At 43.1% G+C, this 16,689-nt stretch overlaps 1 protein-coding gene across 9 annotated transcripts; it reads left to right on the top strand.

Moving 5' to 3' along the window:
- Window positions 1-787: 787 nt before the first annotated feature.
- On the top strand, window positions 788-15,284 carry CNR2 (cannabinoid receptor 2). 9 transcript variants are annotated; one of them, XM_081202808.1, is made up of 4 exons: window positions 2,935-3,844; window positions 5,120-5,912; window positions 9,041-9,687; window positions 13,812-15,284. In XM_081202808.1, exon 4 carries the CDS (start codon window positions 13,884-13,886, stop codon window positions 14,922-14,924), a length of 1,041 nt encoding a protein of 346 aa, XP_081058934.1. In that variant the 5' UTR covers window positions 2,935-3,844; window positions 5,120-5,912; window positions 9,041-9,687; window positions 13,812-13,883; the 3' UTR covers window positions 14,925-15,284. The 9 variants fall into 9 exon arrangements, with proteins under 9 accessions (XP_081058941.1, XP_081058934.1, XP_081058940.1 ...); XM_081202814.1 differs by having other exon boundaries at window positions 9,608-9,687; XM_081202811.1 differs by having other exon boundaries at window positions 5,120-5,848; window positions 9,400-9,687.
- Window positions 15,285-16,689: the final 1,405 nt, after the last annotated feature.

Raw genomic sequence — 16,689 nt, forward strand, 5'->3', positions numbered from 1 at the left:
CTCACAGATTCCTGCACATATACTCCATTTTTGTGCATGTGTACACAAAGTGGGATTTCTCATGTCCCCCTCCCACTGGGACAGACCTACTAACATTGCAGGACTGTGCCCCACACCCAACCTCATGTTTAACTTGCCTAAGGATGAAATAGGCAAAATAGGAAGCAACACACTAAATTAGCCACCCGTGTGTGAGAGAGAGTATGAAAACACTAATTGAGGGAAGGTGGATAGAGAACACCATTACACACTAGTTTGTAAACATGCCCACGTGTATACAGACAACACGGATAGTAGATGACGTTATTGTGCAAAGGTGTGTACAATTGCAAACCACCATGTACAAAAGCAGACTCTTGGGGGGGCAGCCCCTGTGCATTCATAGGCTATGTGTGTACAGAGGCTTAAATGGGAACCTAAACAAATTTGAATACACTAAACTTAGGTGCAGACAAGCTCTAGAATGCTCACAATGTTTTTGTGAGGAGGTTATATATACAGTGGTACCTCAGGTTAAGTACTTAATTCGTTCCGGAGGTCCGTACTTAACCTGAAACTGTTCTTAACCTGAAGCACCACTTTAGCTAATGGGGCCTCCTGCTGCTGCCGCGCCGCCGCAGCATGATTTCTGTTTCCATCCTGAAGCAAGGTTCTTAACCTGAGGTACTATTTCTGAGTTAGCTGAGTCCGTAACCTGAAGCGTATGTAACCTGAAGCGTATGTAAACCGAGGTACCACTGTCTGTGTGTGTGTGTGTGTGTGTGTGTGTGTGTGTGTGTATACACATATTGCTGCAGACAGGTGGGGAACTAGAAATGAGAATGGAAATGGGTAGTTTAATCAATCCCTATACAATGGTTAGATAATGCTGATCAGGGGCTTATGAAGTCTTCCAAATGCAGCAATCTCCCTGCCTGCCTTCCTACCTACACAGAAATGCCACAAGAGTTTAACCACACCACTGAGCTCTTAGCAAAGGTGATACATAGCAAAGCCACAGGAGACTGAGCGCATTCTTTGGCTGACAGACTCCTGCAGAAGTCAAGAGATGGAGAAGTAATAAATACTTCCCTGCTCTGGCTTGCAACTTAAAACACTTCTTGTAGCTCGGAGGAAAATCTAACTCTGGAAGGTGATCTACAACTGAGGTTGACTGGAGTGCTGATTAAACAGAAAGGAGGGTTTCTTCCCCCATGCTTGTTCCAAGAAGGGATGCACAGCAGAGCATTTCTACTTAGGAGAGGAGGGTGAACCTTGGCCAGTTACCACCCAGTCAGGAATGGATGCCCTGGCAGAAACAATGAGTACAAGAGGCGTAGGGTGTGCAGTGCCCAGTTGCTGAAGGAGGGCAACATAAGGAACCCAGGTGGTGGAATGGAGAGAATCTCAGAAAGCATCCAGACCGGGGCATCCCATCTATAAAGCCACCTGGAGCTTTGATCTGCTATCCAAAGGGTCCAGCTTTCTTTGGAGAAAAGGTACTTGTAAGATGAAAGTGTTTACTGACTCTAATTTATGTTTATTCATTTATAGTAGCCTAAGTACATGGAACGGCATTTGTGGAGATGTGTCCCTGTTGCCTCATTGACTGCTTTGGTTCTCCCTCCCACACTCCGTTCCTTCTGCTGCTTTCCCTATCTGAAATGTAGATTGGAATCTCCTTGGGGCATCCTTGTCTTTTTGGAAAGTGCCATGTGCATCAAGATTATTGCATAAATCATTTGCCTGTTTCTTTGAATTATTTGGCTTACACTTAAAATAAATGCTGTATAGAGAGATGATCAACAATTTGAGCAGTCAAAATAAAAAATTCCTTCCAGTAGCACCTTAAAGACCAACTAAGTTAGTTCTTGGTATGAGCTTTCGTGTGCATGCACACGTCTTCAGATACACAGTGTTTAACAGTGAGCAGTGTTTAACATGTGAGTGTGATGATGATGATGATGGTAGGGAACTGTAGGCAGACAGACTGTATTTACTTTCTTAAAAAAGAAACTGCAGTTGTAATTCTATATGCGCTTACCTGGGAGTAAGCCCCATTGATCGATGAGGGTCAGTTGTGGGGGAGTGAGAAAAGTTCCTATTTTCATCTGAGGAATGTTGGAGAGTATGAAACCAGGCTGAAAGCCCCCATGGTAGAGTGGGATATATAAATTATAATAAACATGAACTGGAACTACAGTTTTAGTGTGCTTGTGGCAAGTTTCCCTTAGTTATAACAAGCAGGGCTTCTTTGAAGATACTTTATTAATGATGCTAGCCAACGCTCCATTACTGAACAACGCATGAGTCTTCCCACAGCCTAGACTTGCGAAAGCAAGTTGGACAGATCCTACGAAGAGAGACCTCTTGTCAAAAGCATTTTTCCAGGTAAAGGTTCCGGAGATCTGGTTTTGAGAAAATGGAAATCTTGGCTTTGTGGAATACAGCTGATCATAGTATCACAGGAGGGTCTTGTGCTTGTCCAGCAAGCATCCGGTTACAGATAGGTAGCCGTGTTGGTCTGCCATAGTCAAAAGCTGTTTTACTACAAAGGAATTTCAGAAATAGACTGGAAAGAGGAGCTGCTGAATTGCAACTCATTACCAAACTTAAAACCATGGAGAGACCTGGTCTGAACAAAGACATTGGATTCTTATCTCATTATACATGACTAAGCCATTTCTCACCTTCTCACCCCTTGCCTTTTCCTGTAAGACCCATTACAGTCGTTAAGAGTCGTCAACAGGCTCATCTCAGCTATCTGCCAATCTCCCATTCCCACCACCCTTCTGAGTAATACCCCTCCCCACCTTCTCACTATATAGAAGGGTCTGGCAACTTCTGTTTCAGTGTATCTGAAGAAGTGTGCATGCACACGAAAGCTCATACCAAGAACTAACTTAGTTGGTCTTTAAGGTGCTACTGGAAGGAATTTTTTTATATTAGCAAGCATCCAAAATCACTCTTGAGCAGCTTATTGAGCAGCTTGCGGAAGTGCTTCACCTGAGACTCTCTGCCAGGGTACATCCACTGGATGAGGTTTAACGGAGGTTTAACTGAGTACACCTCAGAGGTCTTCTTCAGCAGCTTATATTGCGTGGTGGTTATGTTCCAGGGATGGCATGTATATCTAAGAATGCATATGCTCAAACTGTGCCCGTGTGAACATCACCCTTCCAGAGCCATGCCTGCCTGGGGGTGCTGATGTGAGATCTCACAAGAACTCAGACAGCCCTGTGAGATCTCATAACAGCATCACTGAGCACACATGCTGAGTGCCTTGCCTGGTAAAAAAGGCAGAGAATTTAAAAGTTACTTTGTGCTGGGTTTTCCTGGTTTGTGGAAAGAGCTTTCTGCCTTCCTTACTGGACAAGGCCTGCTCAGGACTTGGAATGGCTGGCCTGGCTGACCCAGCAAGTTTTAACTCCCTAGGTCAGTAGTTCCCAAACTTTACCAGGCTATTGATCCCTTGGTTCCATAAACTCATCTCAGTGCATACTATCCTACCCTATAAAAAGCATTATTCATAATAGTGTTTTCCACAGCCCACTAAGGAAGATAACACAATAAAAGTCAAAATAGTAGCAATTATTTACACATTGAACTTGATCCAATGATAACACTTTTTCAAAGTCTGATAGTCATTTATACCTTCAGTGCCCCTCTGCCCCCCTCCTGCTGCCTGGCTGAGGTGAATTTGCTGCGTTACTGAGGAGATGGATCACTCTCACTTCCTGAACTGAGAGTAAAGGCAAAAGAGTGGCAGCTGGGGAAATGCAGGGGAGCTGCCTTGTTCTGTCAGACCACTGGTCCACCTGGCCCAATATCAACTGCATGCTGAGGCTCTGCTTTTCTAGAGTGGGTGAGGCATCAGGCATAAGCCTGCATTTTATTAATGTTTGATCAGGTTCCTAAATTAAATGGGCTTAGATTTTCAAATGTTTCATGCCAGGCAAGAAGACAGCTGTTTAGAGAACACTGGCAATGTTTTCCTCCTAGACAAGGGGCCCCTTGATTTATAGCAGAAAACAATTCTCAAAGTCGTAAAAGCTGGAATTACAGGCTGAAAGTGAGGACACTGACCCTACATGTTACAGAAGATAAAAAAGCAGAGATAAACATAATTAGGAATGAGTAAATAGTAAAATAATACCAATGTGCCTCCCAGTAAAATGAGCCAGATCTTCTTTCTAAGGTTAAAAAGCCAAGACCAAATGGAGAAGCATCTAGCTGGCAGAAAGAGAGCATTTTTGGGAAGTCTTTTTTTAAAGCTGTTTCTTTCTTAAACTGAGAGAGTTAGAGGGCAATAAATGTTGGGAAAAGCAGCTGGCTGAAGGGGGTGTGTGTAAACTGAAGAGGCTTCTTTTGAAAGCTGGTTTTTTTACTGAGTTCCTTTTCTACTTTACAAAGGCCTTATTCCTTTTAAAAGGCTACCTATGTTATGTATTAAATATATTTGCTTAAATGTAATTATGCAAAGGATTTAAGAAATGCTAAATTCTTATTTCATATAGTTGTAAGAGTTGTATTTATCCTGAAATTAAGTCAGCCACCAGCCTAGCCCCCCTGCCAGACAGGAAGACGCCATCCAAGCAGTCCTGATATATAGCTGTCAGGCATTTGTTTAGAAACCTTCAAATGAAGGAGATCTTTCAATGTTGATGTGAAACTCAAGATCCTTGACATATGTTTAAGATAAAAATTTAAGATTAACCATTTGTTTTAGAAGGCAATAGGGCAAGGAGGGCAAGAGGTGAGCTGGTAATTAAGATTCCTTGTTGAGACACATGTAAGATATATTACTACTTATTTGTCATTTATAGATGTAACAATATATAGCTCTTTGTGTTCCATATAAGGACAGGAGGATATGGGTGTATCTTTTAGGATTGGTTATAGCAATCAGCCAATAGGAAATCCAACCAGGCTGATTGGACAGAGGCAGCCACAGGAGGAGCAAAGGGGGCTGGATTAAGGGAATATAAGTGCTGGCCATAATGGCAGGAGGCCAGGCCAGAGCTTGGTAACCATATACCACTGTGCCTCTCATTTATTTGTCTGACAAATAAATTATTATTTTAATTTCTCTATTGCTGCGTTGAATATTTCATTCCAGCTAAGCGTTAACCACAAGCAGGGTGCTACATGGGGGGTGGACAGGACTTATCAGATGTTTTGTTTTCCTTTGTTTTTAAGGAGACTCAAGTAATGGCCACCATCACCAGCAAGGCTTCCTGGCTGACAAGTGCCTAGACTGCCCAACAGATTTTGTAAAGCACCAAGAAAACCTTAAGCACAGGCAGGCAGGCAGTTTTGCAAGAGGATGCTTAGGCGGATGACGTCATCACCACAAGATGGCGGAATAGCTTTTCTCTCCCCAACCCCAGGGCTCACAGATGTTTACATTAGATAACTCTAAATCTTAAAAAAACGCTTATCAAAATAGCGAATTCTGTCTGGACATGTTACAGCGCTCATAATTAGAACAAAAACGGGTGGGGCTGATTTAATTTTAAAGAGACTTACTGTGGTTAGAAGGGGGTAAGTGAAGACTTCTAGATCTCTTCAGAGATTGCTTGCCACAGGAGAAAGCAAATGGCTTAAGCCACTTTTAACGCAGTTGTAACATAAATAAAAGGGCTGCCCTCTGAATGGGAAGGGTTTCGAAGAGATCAAGGGAAAGAGGAGCAGAGAAGGCAGCTTGTAGAGCACAGACCCCTGTCTCAATTCAGATGGCTTCACAGCAACAGTCTGCAATGACAGTTACAGCCCTCCCCCTCAGCACTCGCCATTTGTGGCAGCTGGACAAGCACTGGTCCTTCCAACTCTGAGATTTGTTCAAACACAGCTCAAAAGTCGAGAAAAGGTGGCAAAGTAATAGATGCTGATTTTACGATGAGGATTCCTTTAAAACTTAGAACAGATATAATGTAAGACTGGGGTGAAACTTTTGTTGCCCCTTAGAAACCAGCTCAGAGAACTCACAGCTCAATTGGGGGGGGGACGACAACTTCAGTCACTCCAGAGGCTAAGGAAACAAGTTTAAAAAATAAAGCAGTCCTAAAATCACTTGCCTTGGAACAACAGGAAATCTGGTGCATGTTAGCTGACAACGAGGACAAAAATAGAAGGGAAACTATTTGGGTGAAGGGGTCCCCAGAAAATGTGGAAAATAATAATATTATTGAAACTTTTGTCGACTATCTTAATACCCTTCTTCCTGATTTAAATCTGAAATCAGAGGGTATGAAAAGAGTGCACTGAGCTCTTTATCCCAAGCCCAAAGTAGGGGAGCATCCACACGATGTAATTATTGCTAGGTTTGAAAAAGTTTCCACTAAAAAGTTTCCACTTTACCAGAGCTACGCAAAATTGAACAAATAACTTGGAAAGGTGCTTCCATCCTTGCTTTTCAAGATCTCAGCCAATTTACGCTTAACAAGAGATGTGAAATGAAATCTATCAGAGAAGCTCTTCTCAGAACCGTAAATTTTTGTGGGAGAAACTAGCCTACTCCTCTTTTCAGCTCCCTCCCCTAGACCTGGTGTCCCTACTGGGCATCTTCAGGCAGCTGGTACCTTTCCATCTTGACCCCCTCAGGTCTAACAAGCATTCTGCAGCTAAACTCATCCACCTCTCTCATCTCTTTGATCACATGATGCATCTCTTCTCAAATCCCTCAACTGACTTTCTGTTCATTCCCAAATCCAGCACAAGCTCCATGACCTTCCTGTCAAAGTCCTCTGTAACCCCCACAGTAGTTTTCTCTCTGCTCTCGTATCCTGATCAGCTTTTGTCAGTGACCTCCACTGCTTCAGCTACATCACTCTTAGCCATCTGAGGGCCCCTCCACGCGTCCCATTTATTGTGCATTCATAATGATTTGTGCTCATGATGGTGTTGGGGCAGTTACACACAATCCTGCTTTCAGTACTTTTTTGAGGCTTCAAAGGATTCAGGAGGTTTGTTTCCTCCAGCAGGTACTGTTTGGTATGCAGGCACAGAAGGAGAAAAGGAGCACTGAATTCTCTCGCAATACAGTGGTACCTCTGGTTACGAACTTAATTTGTTCTGGAGGTCCGTTCTTAACCTGAAACCATTCTAAGCCTGAGGTACCACTTTAGCTAATGGGGCCTCCCGCTGCTGCCACACGATTTCTGTTCTCATCCTGAGGTAAAGTTCTTAACCCAAGGTACTAATTCCAGGTTAGCGGAGTCTATAACCCGAAGTGTTTGTAACCTGAGGTGTTTGTAATCCGGGGTACCACTGTACGTTGCGGCAAATCTTTCCTGATTCTCTCGCAATATGTTGCTGTTATCTCTGTCTGCTCTGTGTGCAAACACAGCTGCACTTGGTGACTTTTTCCTCTCTTTTCCACTCCAAAAAGGCATGAGATAAGAGCCATGTTCTCTTCAGCTAAGAAGCAATCCTTCTTCTTAATACAGCTGAGACTGTAAACCTGTCATTTTTATAACCAGTCTTGTTCTTTTCCCACGATGCTCCAGTTCCTGGATTCCTCTGTTCCTGTTTTTCCCCAGTGAAAAATATTGACAGGGTTTTAGGTGTGCTTTTGCCTCATCACCAGAGGGCCCCTGTCAGCCTCTAGATTTTGCACCCAAAGTCGCACAGACCTAATACAAGCATGCCACCACGCTCAACTTCTAAGATTTGACTTAAGGAAAATGGGTGGTCCAATATAGAATATAGAAGAAGAAGAAGAAGAAGAAGAAGAAGAAGAAGAAGAAGAAGAAGAAGAAGAAGAAGAAGAAGAAGAATTTATTATTTATTATTATTTCCCCAGCCACTCTGGGTGGCTTCCAACAAAATATTAAAATACAATAGTCCGTTAAACATTAAAAGATATGTGGGAAACAGCCAATTCGTATGTGTGAACGCATTGCTTAATGACAGCATCATCAGGTGTGCATCTCACAGCCCAAACCATAGAGAGAATGCCCATCTCATCTCATCTGTACCTGCCCATCTTCTTACATCCAGTCCAGGGGACAGCATTGCCTATGAGCTTCCTCCTCCTCTCAGGCTGGGTATACACCATACATTTAAATCACCCCCAAAAGAAAGCTTCCTGGCAACTGTAGTTTGTTGACAGTTTGGGGAATTGTAGCTCTGTGGGGGGAACTACGGCTCCCAATATTCCTTTTGGGGGAGTTGTGCTTTAAATGTATGGTGTGCACATAGCCCAAGTGTTGCCTTTGTAGATCTCAGCAGAGGAGAAGATGGGGGCAAATTAGAATTAATTGGCTCCTCTCATTGGCACTGACTCCATCTGCTATTGGTCTTCCTGCCTTCTGCTGCACCATTCCCAGTGGGCACCAGCCACCCCTGGAGGCAAGGGAGCGATAAGTTTCTCCTTGACACGTTGCAGCGGGAAAGTGGTGTACAGTACTCTGTTTCATTGGAGGTTTTAAACAGAGGTTGGAAATGTATATTGATTCTGTAGTTTGACAAATACTACGGTTTGATGCATTCCTGTCAGCCAGGAAGCCTTGCTGGTGATGGTAGAATTTGTAAAACTACAGGATCAATATAGATTGTGGCTAATGTTGTGTCAGTGCGGCTTCAGAAATTAGCAGTGGGAGTGCAGTGGATGCAGAGTAAGCAGTCATATGAACATACCCAAATAACTTTGTATGCACATTAAAGACCAATCACTGGAAAGGCACTAAGTGCACAGTAAACAGGACTCTGAACATAGCCCAAATTTCCAGATAGCAATCTTCACGAGATTGGCATTTATAAGAAATATGCTCAAATGTCCCTTACTGGCAGAATCACTGTTGTTGCTTCTAATGTGCCTACCTGTTTGTTTGCTTTTCTGTCCTGCTCCTCATTAGGGAACAACAGGTTTTTGCAGGGTTTCAAAGAGGGCTAGTTGTCAGGTGTCTGATGATGTCCCAACACCCCAGCAAGGGCCCATTGCTGCCCCCCCTACCCTGCTCCTCCTCCTCTTCATTCACCTGTCCTTTCTAAAGTGTGCAAGAAGATCAGGGAGAAAGAGTAACAGCCTCCATTTCCCTTGCGTTCTCTGTCTGGGCAGTGGTACAGACTGGGTCCAAAGGAAGAGAGTAACAAGGGGGACAACCCAGGAGGAGGGTTCACTGAGACCATCTTGCCCAAGGGCTCTCCAAATTCTGGAGCTTTAAAACCTCCTTGAAAAGAGAGACAACAGTGGAACAAATGAAATTAGTGTGAGTGTCACAAACAATAGTGCTCTTTGCAAACAACTTTGAGCTCTTTTTAGAACTTTGCTTACATTTTCTGGTGGTGGCAACTGTTGACACAGAGATCTCTGCCCCCCAAGCCCTTTGTGGTGGCCGCCTTTGGAGAGCTGTTCCGCTCCTGCCACCTGCTCTCCTGTCAGAGCTGATGCCTGCCTGCTTTCCTTCCATTTCAAAGGTCGCACAGAGAAAGCCAGGCACAGAATCCTGGAAAGTCCCAGCACAGATCAAGCCAGCGCTGAATCTCACATGGTCTTCTTTTTTCTACCACATCCCTCTACTCTCCGACATGCCATGATTCAGCTTTTGCAGGTTTCTGTGGTTCTTCTCTTGCAAAGGCTGTTACTTTGTGGTTTTAGCTCTCCAGACATCTGTTCTTCCCACAGACTCTTATGGAGATCAACATTTGGGCTGATTTTGTGCAACTCTTTCGGATCAGGTGAGGAAATCGCAAGAAGTCAGCCAGGTAGGTCCTTCCCAAAATTTCATTTTACAGCGGTGTCTATGACAATCCTGCATTTGAAATTTGTAGTTGGAAGCAAGGAGTAAAAGGGTCTTTTGATGATTTTTTTTTTACATGAAAAGTGATTGAATACTGTAAAACCAACATTAAAACCTTACAAAGAAAATTGCATTTGATAATTGCACATGCATCTGGGAAGCTGCAGAGTACAGTGTGCTGCTTTTGAGAGCCTTTCTAAATAATCCAGGTTCTCTAGTCAATAAATGTGCAGTAATTCATTGCAGGAGAGTGAGATGAAATTGAGAGAAAATCTCAGGGATCTCAGTAAGTCTTTAAGGCCTTTTTTGAATGTTACACTAAGTTGTGTTTTAGCTTTATATGAACAAGCATGCTCAAGCTTCAGGTGTGCTCCAAGGGAGAACACTGAGAATGTGCTGGAGTCAGAGAACAAAAACACCTACTTTCAATTTTAAATTAATGACAGTTCTCTGTCAGAATCCATGGAATAGGGATTACCTTAAATCAGGAGTGGCTAAACTCTGACCCGCCAGATGTTGCTTTCCTTAACTACATCTCCTGTCATCCCTGACTATGGGGCTGACGGAAGTTTGAATCCAACAACATTTGGAAAGCCACAGGTTCTCCATTCCTGGTTCAAACTACAGATAGCTCAAACAAAGCAGGAGCAAACCATGGTTTGTGATCCTGGTTTGTTCACTAACCAGAGTGCACACAATCCAGAGTTTGGACATAATAGGGAACTCTTGTTAGTTTAAAATGCTTCTGATCTACTGACCATGCAGGAGGAGAGATTGTGAGGTAAGGAGCATACATGTTTTGAGGCTCAGGCAGGCTTGTTTATTTAATACTAAATCATAGTTGGGCATTATTCCTGAAGCAGCCCACCGTTTTTTAAATTCTCACTAATGTTATCTCTCATTGGGTGGGATTGTAAAGAGTGGAACAGCTCATTAGCAGAAATGCTGAAAATGGCTGGCCTTTATCAAATTCTTATCTTCTGTAATATAGAAGGCTGTGTACACATGGCACCTTTAAAGCACATTTGAAGTACATTAATTCCCTCAAAGAATTATGGGCTTTGTAGCTTGTTATGTTAAGGGCTGCTGGGAATGGTAACTATATGAGGGGTGAATTACAGCGTCCAGAGTTCTTTGTGGTCGCGTGGATGTCCTTTGAATGTGCTTTAAATGTATATTGTGAATGCAGCCTTACTCCCCTATCTTCTATCACTTTTGCATTTCACTTCAAATTGTTGGAGGAAGGACAATGAACAACACGATGTCAGAACATGGGGTTTCAACTGCAGCCCCACAGTTTTTTTGCAAAGTGTGATTCTATCCTATGCAAGGTACACTCTCCTAATTAGAAAGAAGGTGAATGGATGTTGATGTGCTAAGATGGAGCTTCAGTCTGAATATTTTCTCTTTAAAAGTGGCTAGCAAGAGACTCCTGAGAAGCTCAGAAGCAGGGGATAGCCATATCCTGTTGTTTGCCTCTAAGAGCCAGAAACTGTACCTATACTTAGGGATGGAAGAGGAATTCAATTCAGTTCACATTTGAAGCTGAATCTATCAAATTCACACTTTCCAAAACAATATGAGAACCAAAATACAGCCATCATTTGAAATTCACACTTACCTGAATTTTGCGAAGCACTTCTCCAACCAGTGTTTTAAAAAGAGAGTATGTTAAGGGAAAGTGTGCATAGAAATGAATGTGTTAGTGAAAATAACTTACCAAAATACATTATATTAGGAGAAATTGCTCACCAAAAGGGTGTAAATTTGTCAGAACTACATGGAAAAAGGTGTTATTAGGAGAGATTTACATTAAAATGCTGAATATTTTTCTTGAAGACTTTTTTTAAAAAAACACACACATATTGCTACAAGAATGTGGAGAACCGAATATAAGACTGCAAAAATGAGAAGCTGCAGAAACAAATATAGACAGAGCCTTCCTTCCCTAGCTATGTTGCCTTTGAGTGTGGAGGTTTCCTTTAGCTGTCATGACTAGATGTTTCAAGGAGTTATGTCAGGTAGCCCAGGTTTACGAAAATCCAAAGCACAGACCAGAATCTATCCAGAATGCTGTGTGCTTGGCAGAAGCAAACATTAGAAAACAGGAGCTAGCAAAAGCAGATGTGGTGCTGTAAAAAAGCTCTGGAGGCAAGAGGTTATAGGGAATGTCATGTAGTTGCGGACCCTAACCCAGGGCTTGGAATAAGGCTTCAAAGCCCATTTAACTGAGCTCTATTAGTAGCATCAAAGGCTGCCTAACTTCTCTTTGCTAGATTCCCCCCCAAAAGGGTTTCTAAGGGTATTCTAGTTAAAGAAGTATGCTTGTGAAAACAGGAAACATGATGGAAACAACTTCCTCTTCAGAAAGAAAACGCCTTTTAGCACTTCTGCTTCTATTATATCATTGTTTTGGTTTTCCCATCAGCTGCTTTATACACAGGAGCACAGAGCATGTCGCACACTGCTAGCCTTAAATGCACAAAGAGTTCATTACATAATGTCATCTGCATGCACTCAGCCTCAATAAATAACTAGCAGTTTTGCATAACCATGCATGTACAGGAAAAGAAAACATATAAATGAAATGTATATCTTGTTTTTAATCTTTTAAAGACAGTGTAGATGCACCAGTATAGTATCAAAAGATGAAGAGGCTTTGCTTCCTGCATGTTCTTAAAAGGCTACAGTGCTACACCTGTGCTGTTACTCCATTGTGGAGGAGTGGGACACTTCCAGATAACCTTGTTACTGAACATTCATTCTGCCTTTTTCTTTTAACAAAATGTATATACCACTTACTAGAGCAAAAGACCTCTAAGCAATTTACATGATGGTGCAGCAGGGGTCAGCAAACTTTTTCAGCAAGAGGCCGGTCCACTGTCCCTCAGACCTTGTGGGGGCCCGGACTATATTGGGGGGAATGAACGAATTCCTATGGCCCACAAATAACAAAAGCACACATTCTACTCATGTAAAAACACCAGGCATGCCTCACAAATAACCCAGAGATGCATTTTAAATAAAAGGACACATTCTACTCATGTAAAAGTTTTAGATTTAGAAGGCGATGGGGCTGGATCCGGTCCCCAGGCCTTAGTTTGCCTACCCATGGTGTAGAATGTTTATTTAAAATACAACAAACCCATTAAAAACTAGTTACATAATTGTTCAAAAAAATCATTAAAATACAAAACCCAGGAAGCATCCAATGATGTAAAGAAAAGGGAGAAATGTACTGCAAAAGTGCTGGATAGGTTTATTATTTTATCATTTAATTAGCTCTTTGAATTTTGGCTCAGGTACCTTTTGAAAGTGTTCCTAGTTTCTTTACAAACTGCTTAAAATTCTCCATTTCAAAGATCTTGCAGGACAAAAGTGCCTCAGGATGACTTTTGAGCAGTTTGTAAAACATAAAGACTGGCAACATCAGCCCCGCCATGTGGGAATCCCTCGCAGATGACCATAGTGCCTGGAGACAGACCACAGTAGTGACCAGAGGAGAAATGACCACTGGGAGGACTGCAGAGAGAAGAAATGCCCTGGTGCATCTGCAGCAGCACAACCGAATGCCTTCATTTGCCCCAGCTGCAACAAAATATGTCTCTCCTGTATCAGTTTCAGCAGACACTATAACTCTCCAACAGTTTGACTTCACCCTCAAAGGCACACTCCTCCATTGTCTCCCAAGACAGCCAGATGACAACTTGAAAGGAAACAAAGAAGCCTTTGAGCCAAAACATGCTGGGCTAATTGAATAATAAAATAGCATCTTTGAGATACATTTCTCCTTTTTTGCTGTGAGGCCTAATAGAAGACACAAATGTGACTAAGTACTTTTGTGCAATTCTTTAAAATGCAGTTTTGCGTTTAAAAAAAATGAAGAAAAAGAAATGAAATGCAGTATATAGTAAAACGAGGAAGGAAGGAATCAACCAAGGAAACTATGCAGCTAAAAAGGGCGGGGTGTGTGTGTGTGTGTGTTGCAGATAGAACTTCGTAAATACAGGGTGGAGTTGAGCAGAATACATTGATGGCATTTGTACACTATTATATATTTAAGTTCTCTCATTTCCAACTCTCTTGCAGTTGCACCATAAATACTGCAAAAGAAGACAACGCCTTTCTGAAGAAAGCTTGCTCACTCTTGAGTTCACCGGCATGGAGAAGTGCAAGAACACCACGGCCGGCACCTCTCAATGCGGCTCCAGTGCAACGCCCATGGAATGCTACATGGTACTTGACAATTCAGCTCAGACTGTCATTGCCGTGCTCTGTTACAGCGTTGGGAGCCTTTGTATCTTGGAGAACTGTTTGGTGCTATACCTCATATTTTCTTCCCCCAAGATCCGGCACAAGCCTTCCTACCTCTTCCTTAGCAGCCTGGCCTTGGCAGACACGCTAGCCAGCATGATATTTGTCTGTAGCTTTGTCACCTTCCATGTTTTCAATAAGATTGATTCATCAAAGGACATCTTCTTGCTAAAACTTGGAGGGGTCAACACGTCTTTCACAGCCTCCCTCGGCAGCCTGCTGCTGATGGCCTTTGACCGCTACATCTGTATCCTCAGGCCGACAGAGTACAAAGTCCTTGTCACGAGCAGAAGAGCTGTGGTGGCCCTGGTGATGCTTTGGGTCATCATCATGCTAATTGCTTTCCTGCCGTTGCTGGGATGGAACTGCTGCCACCTCAGCTCCCCCTGCTCCGAGTTGTTTCCTTTTGTCGACAACAAATATCTCTCAAGCTGGATTTTCTTGGTGGCCATCCTTCTGGCATTTATTGTGTATGCCTACATGAATGTTCTTTGGAAGGCCCGCAAGCATGTGGTGTACATGGAAAAGTACCACATTCAAACAGGCCAGCAGAACACAAAGGTGAGACTAGATGTAACGCTTGCCAAGACCTTAGTAATTGTCCTGGTGGTTCTTGTGATGTGCTGGTCACCAGCCTTGGCTCTCATGACTTACAGCATCTTTGCCGAACTAGACGACTCCATAAAGCAAGCGTTTGCCTTCTGCAGCACACTCTGTCTGGTGAACTCTATGGTGAACCCCGCTATCTATGCCCTAAGGAGTAGGGAGTTGTGCTCCTCCCTGAAGAGAGTCTGCTCCTGTTTTGGAAGACTGCTGGGTGTATCTGAGAGCAACCCAGAAGTGGAGAGCACTCAGAAGTCCTGCCCAATCGAAACAATTTGCGATTAATTTGTCGCCAGAACAGGGGCAGAACTGATGAAGGTCTGCACTCCAAATGGCGTCAAAACTTATACATAGAAACTGATGTTTTATACTTTGTTTGAAGGGACTCTAGAGCTTATTTTCTACATGAGTTCGACTTGCCCTTTGAGTATGGTAGCAGTTTTTCGGTTGCAATGATTTCCCAGTTTATAGATCGCAGGAACAACTCCATACAAACCATCAAATAGCCAGCAATAGATGTCAAAGACAGTATGAAACCAGGGCCATTAAAGTGGTCCACCTCTGGAACAGACTATCAAGTCTGACCATTTGCAACAACAGGGTGGCTTCTGGAGAGTTTATTTGTTATTTAATAAAAAGTAAAGTGGGTGCGCTCCCGCTGCTCGGTCCCAGCGCCTGCCAACCTAGCAGTTCGAAAGCACCCCTGGGTGCAAGTAGATAAATAGGTACCGCTTACCAGCGGGAAGGTAAACGGCGTTCCGTGTGCTGCGCTGGCTCGCCAGATGCAGCTTTGTCACGCTGGCCACGTGACCCGGAAGTGTCTCCGGACAGCGCTGGCCCCCGGCCAATAGATGTGAGATGGGCGCACAAACCCCAGAGTCTGTCAAGACTGGCCCGTTCGGGCAGGGGTACCTTTACCTTTACCTAAAGTGGGAGCACCTCTCTACACTGTGCAAAAACAAACTCCAATTATTGTGGGCCAGGATTGGACACAATCGGGGCTACTCAGATGTCATATTTATGTGGCAGAGCAGAAAAAAGGCAGAATGTAACACTTTGGGAGCTGACCTTAGCTGAAGAGAGTTTGGGAGGCTAATACACAAATAAAGAAATACCGTGTGCAAAAATTGGCTTCCTAAGAATCTCTGCTTTCATTTTGTGTAGATTTATTTAATTAATAAAAGGTATTATGCTTGGCAGTATGTGATAAATTTGTGCAGGCATGTCTGAATCCAGAGAGAGGTCTACATGCAATTTCCAGTGGTTGTGGGCAGAGCCTCACCTTGAATAGTTTCCTGTCCCTCTTCATCCACAACAAGCAACAGCTGGAACGAACTACAATGTGCAAAATAAAAGAAAATTATGTTGTGCCGGCTTTAGACTTTTCTGTTATTTTTAGTACAGAATCTAAACCATCTTACTTCTTGATTCCTATACTTAAAAGAACACATATTAACTCCTGCTTCCAGATTTCCAGATGAAGGATAGAAAGAGATAACCCCCCTCATCAACAAATGACCAAGGTGGGCAGGGAGTGTGTGTGTGCAGGGTAGAGACTTAATGGGTGTCAGGGGAAGACCTAAAGGGCACCTTTGCTCCCTGGGGCATCATGTTGGTGCCGCATGGCTTAAGGTGAGACTTAAGGTGACGGAGAAAAGAAAGCTGCTGCTTTGGACATACAGCTTTAAAAAAACTGCTTTAGTTTTTAAAAGTTTTTTTTAAAAAAACCTTTTTAAAGAACCTTTCTGAAAACAAGTCCAAAAGCAAAATACCGTAAATGAACAGTCAGGTTTGTCCCCCCTGTTCAATTGGCAATCATGTGTACATGTGCTGGTTGTGAATATTTGGTATCCAGAAAGACACAAAAATGTGACCAACCTGCAGTAGTGCAGCCCGTTTTGACCCGTACGATCTCTACCCATGTGTATTCAGCTCCATGTGTACACTTAAGTCTTATACAAGATGCCAGGCAAGTTAAAACTGATTACCTGTGAAGGTTGTACCCTTCAGTGGTTATCGAGGGATGGACTGGGACCTGGGAGACCAGAGT

Source organism: Podarcis bocagei (genome assembly GCF_964188305.1).
Source record: "Podarcis bocagei genome assembly, chromosome: 7".
NCBI classification, from domain to species: Eukaryota; Metazoa; Chordata; class Lepidosauria; order Squamata; family Lacertidae; genus Podarcis; species Podarcis bocagei.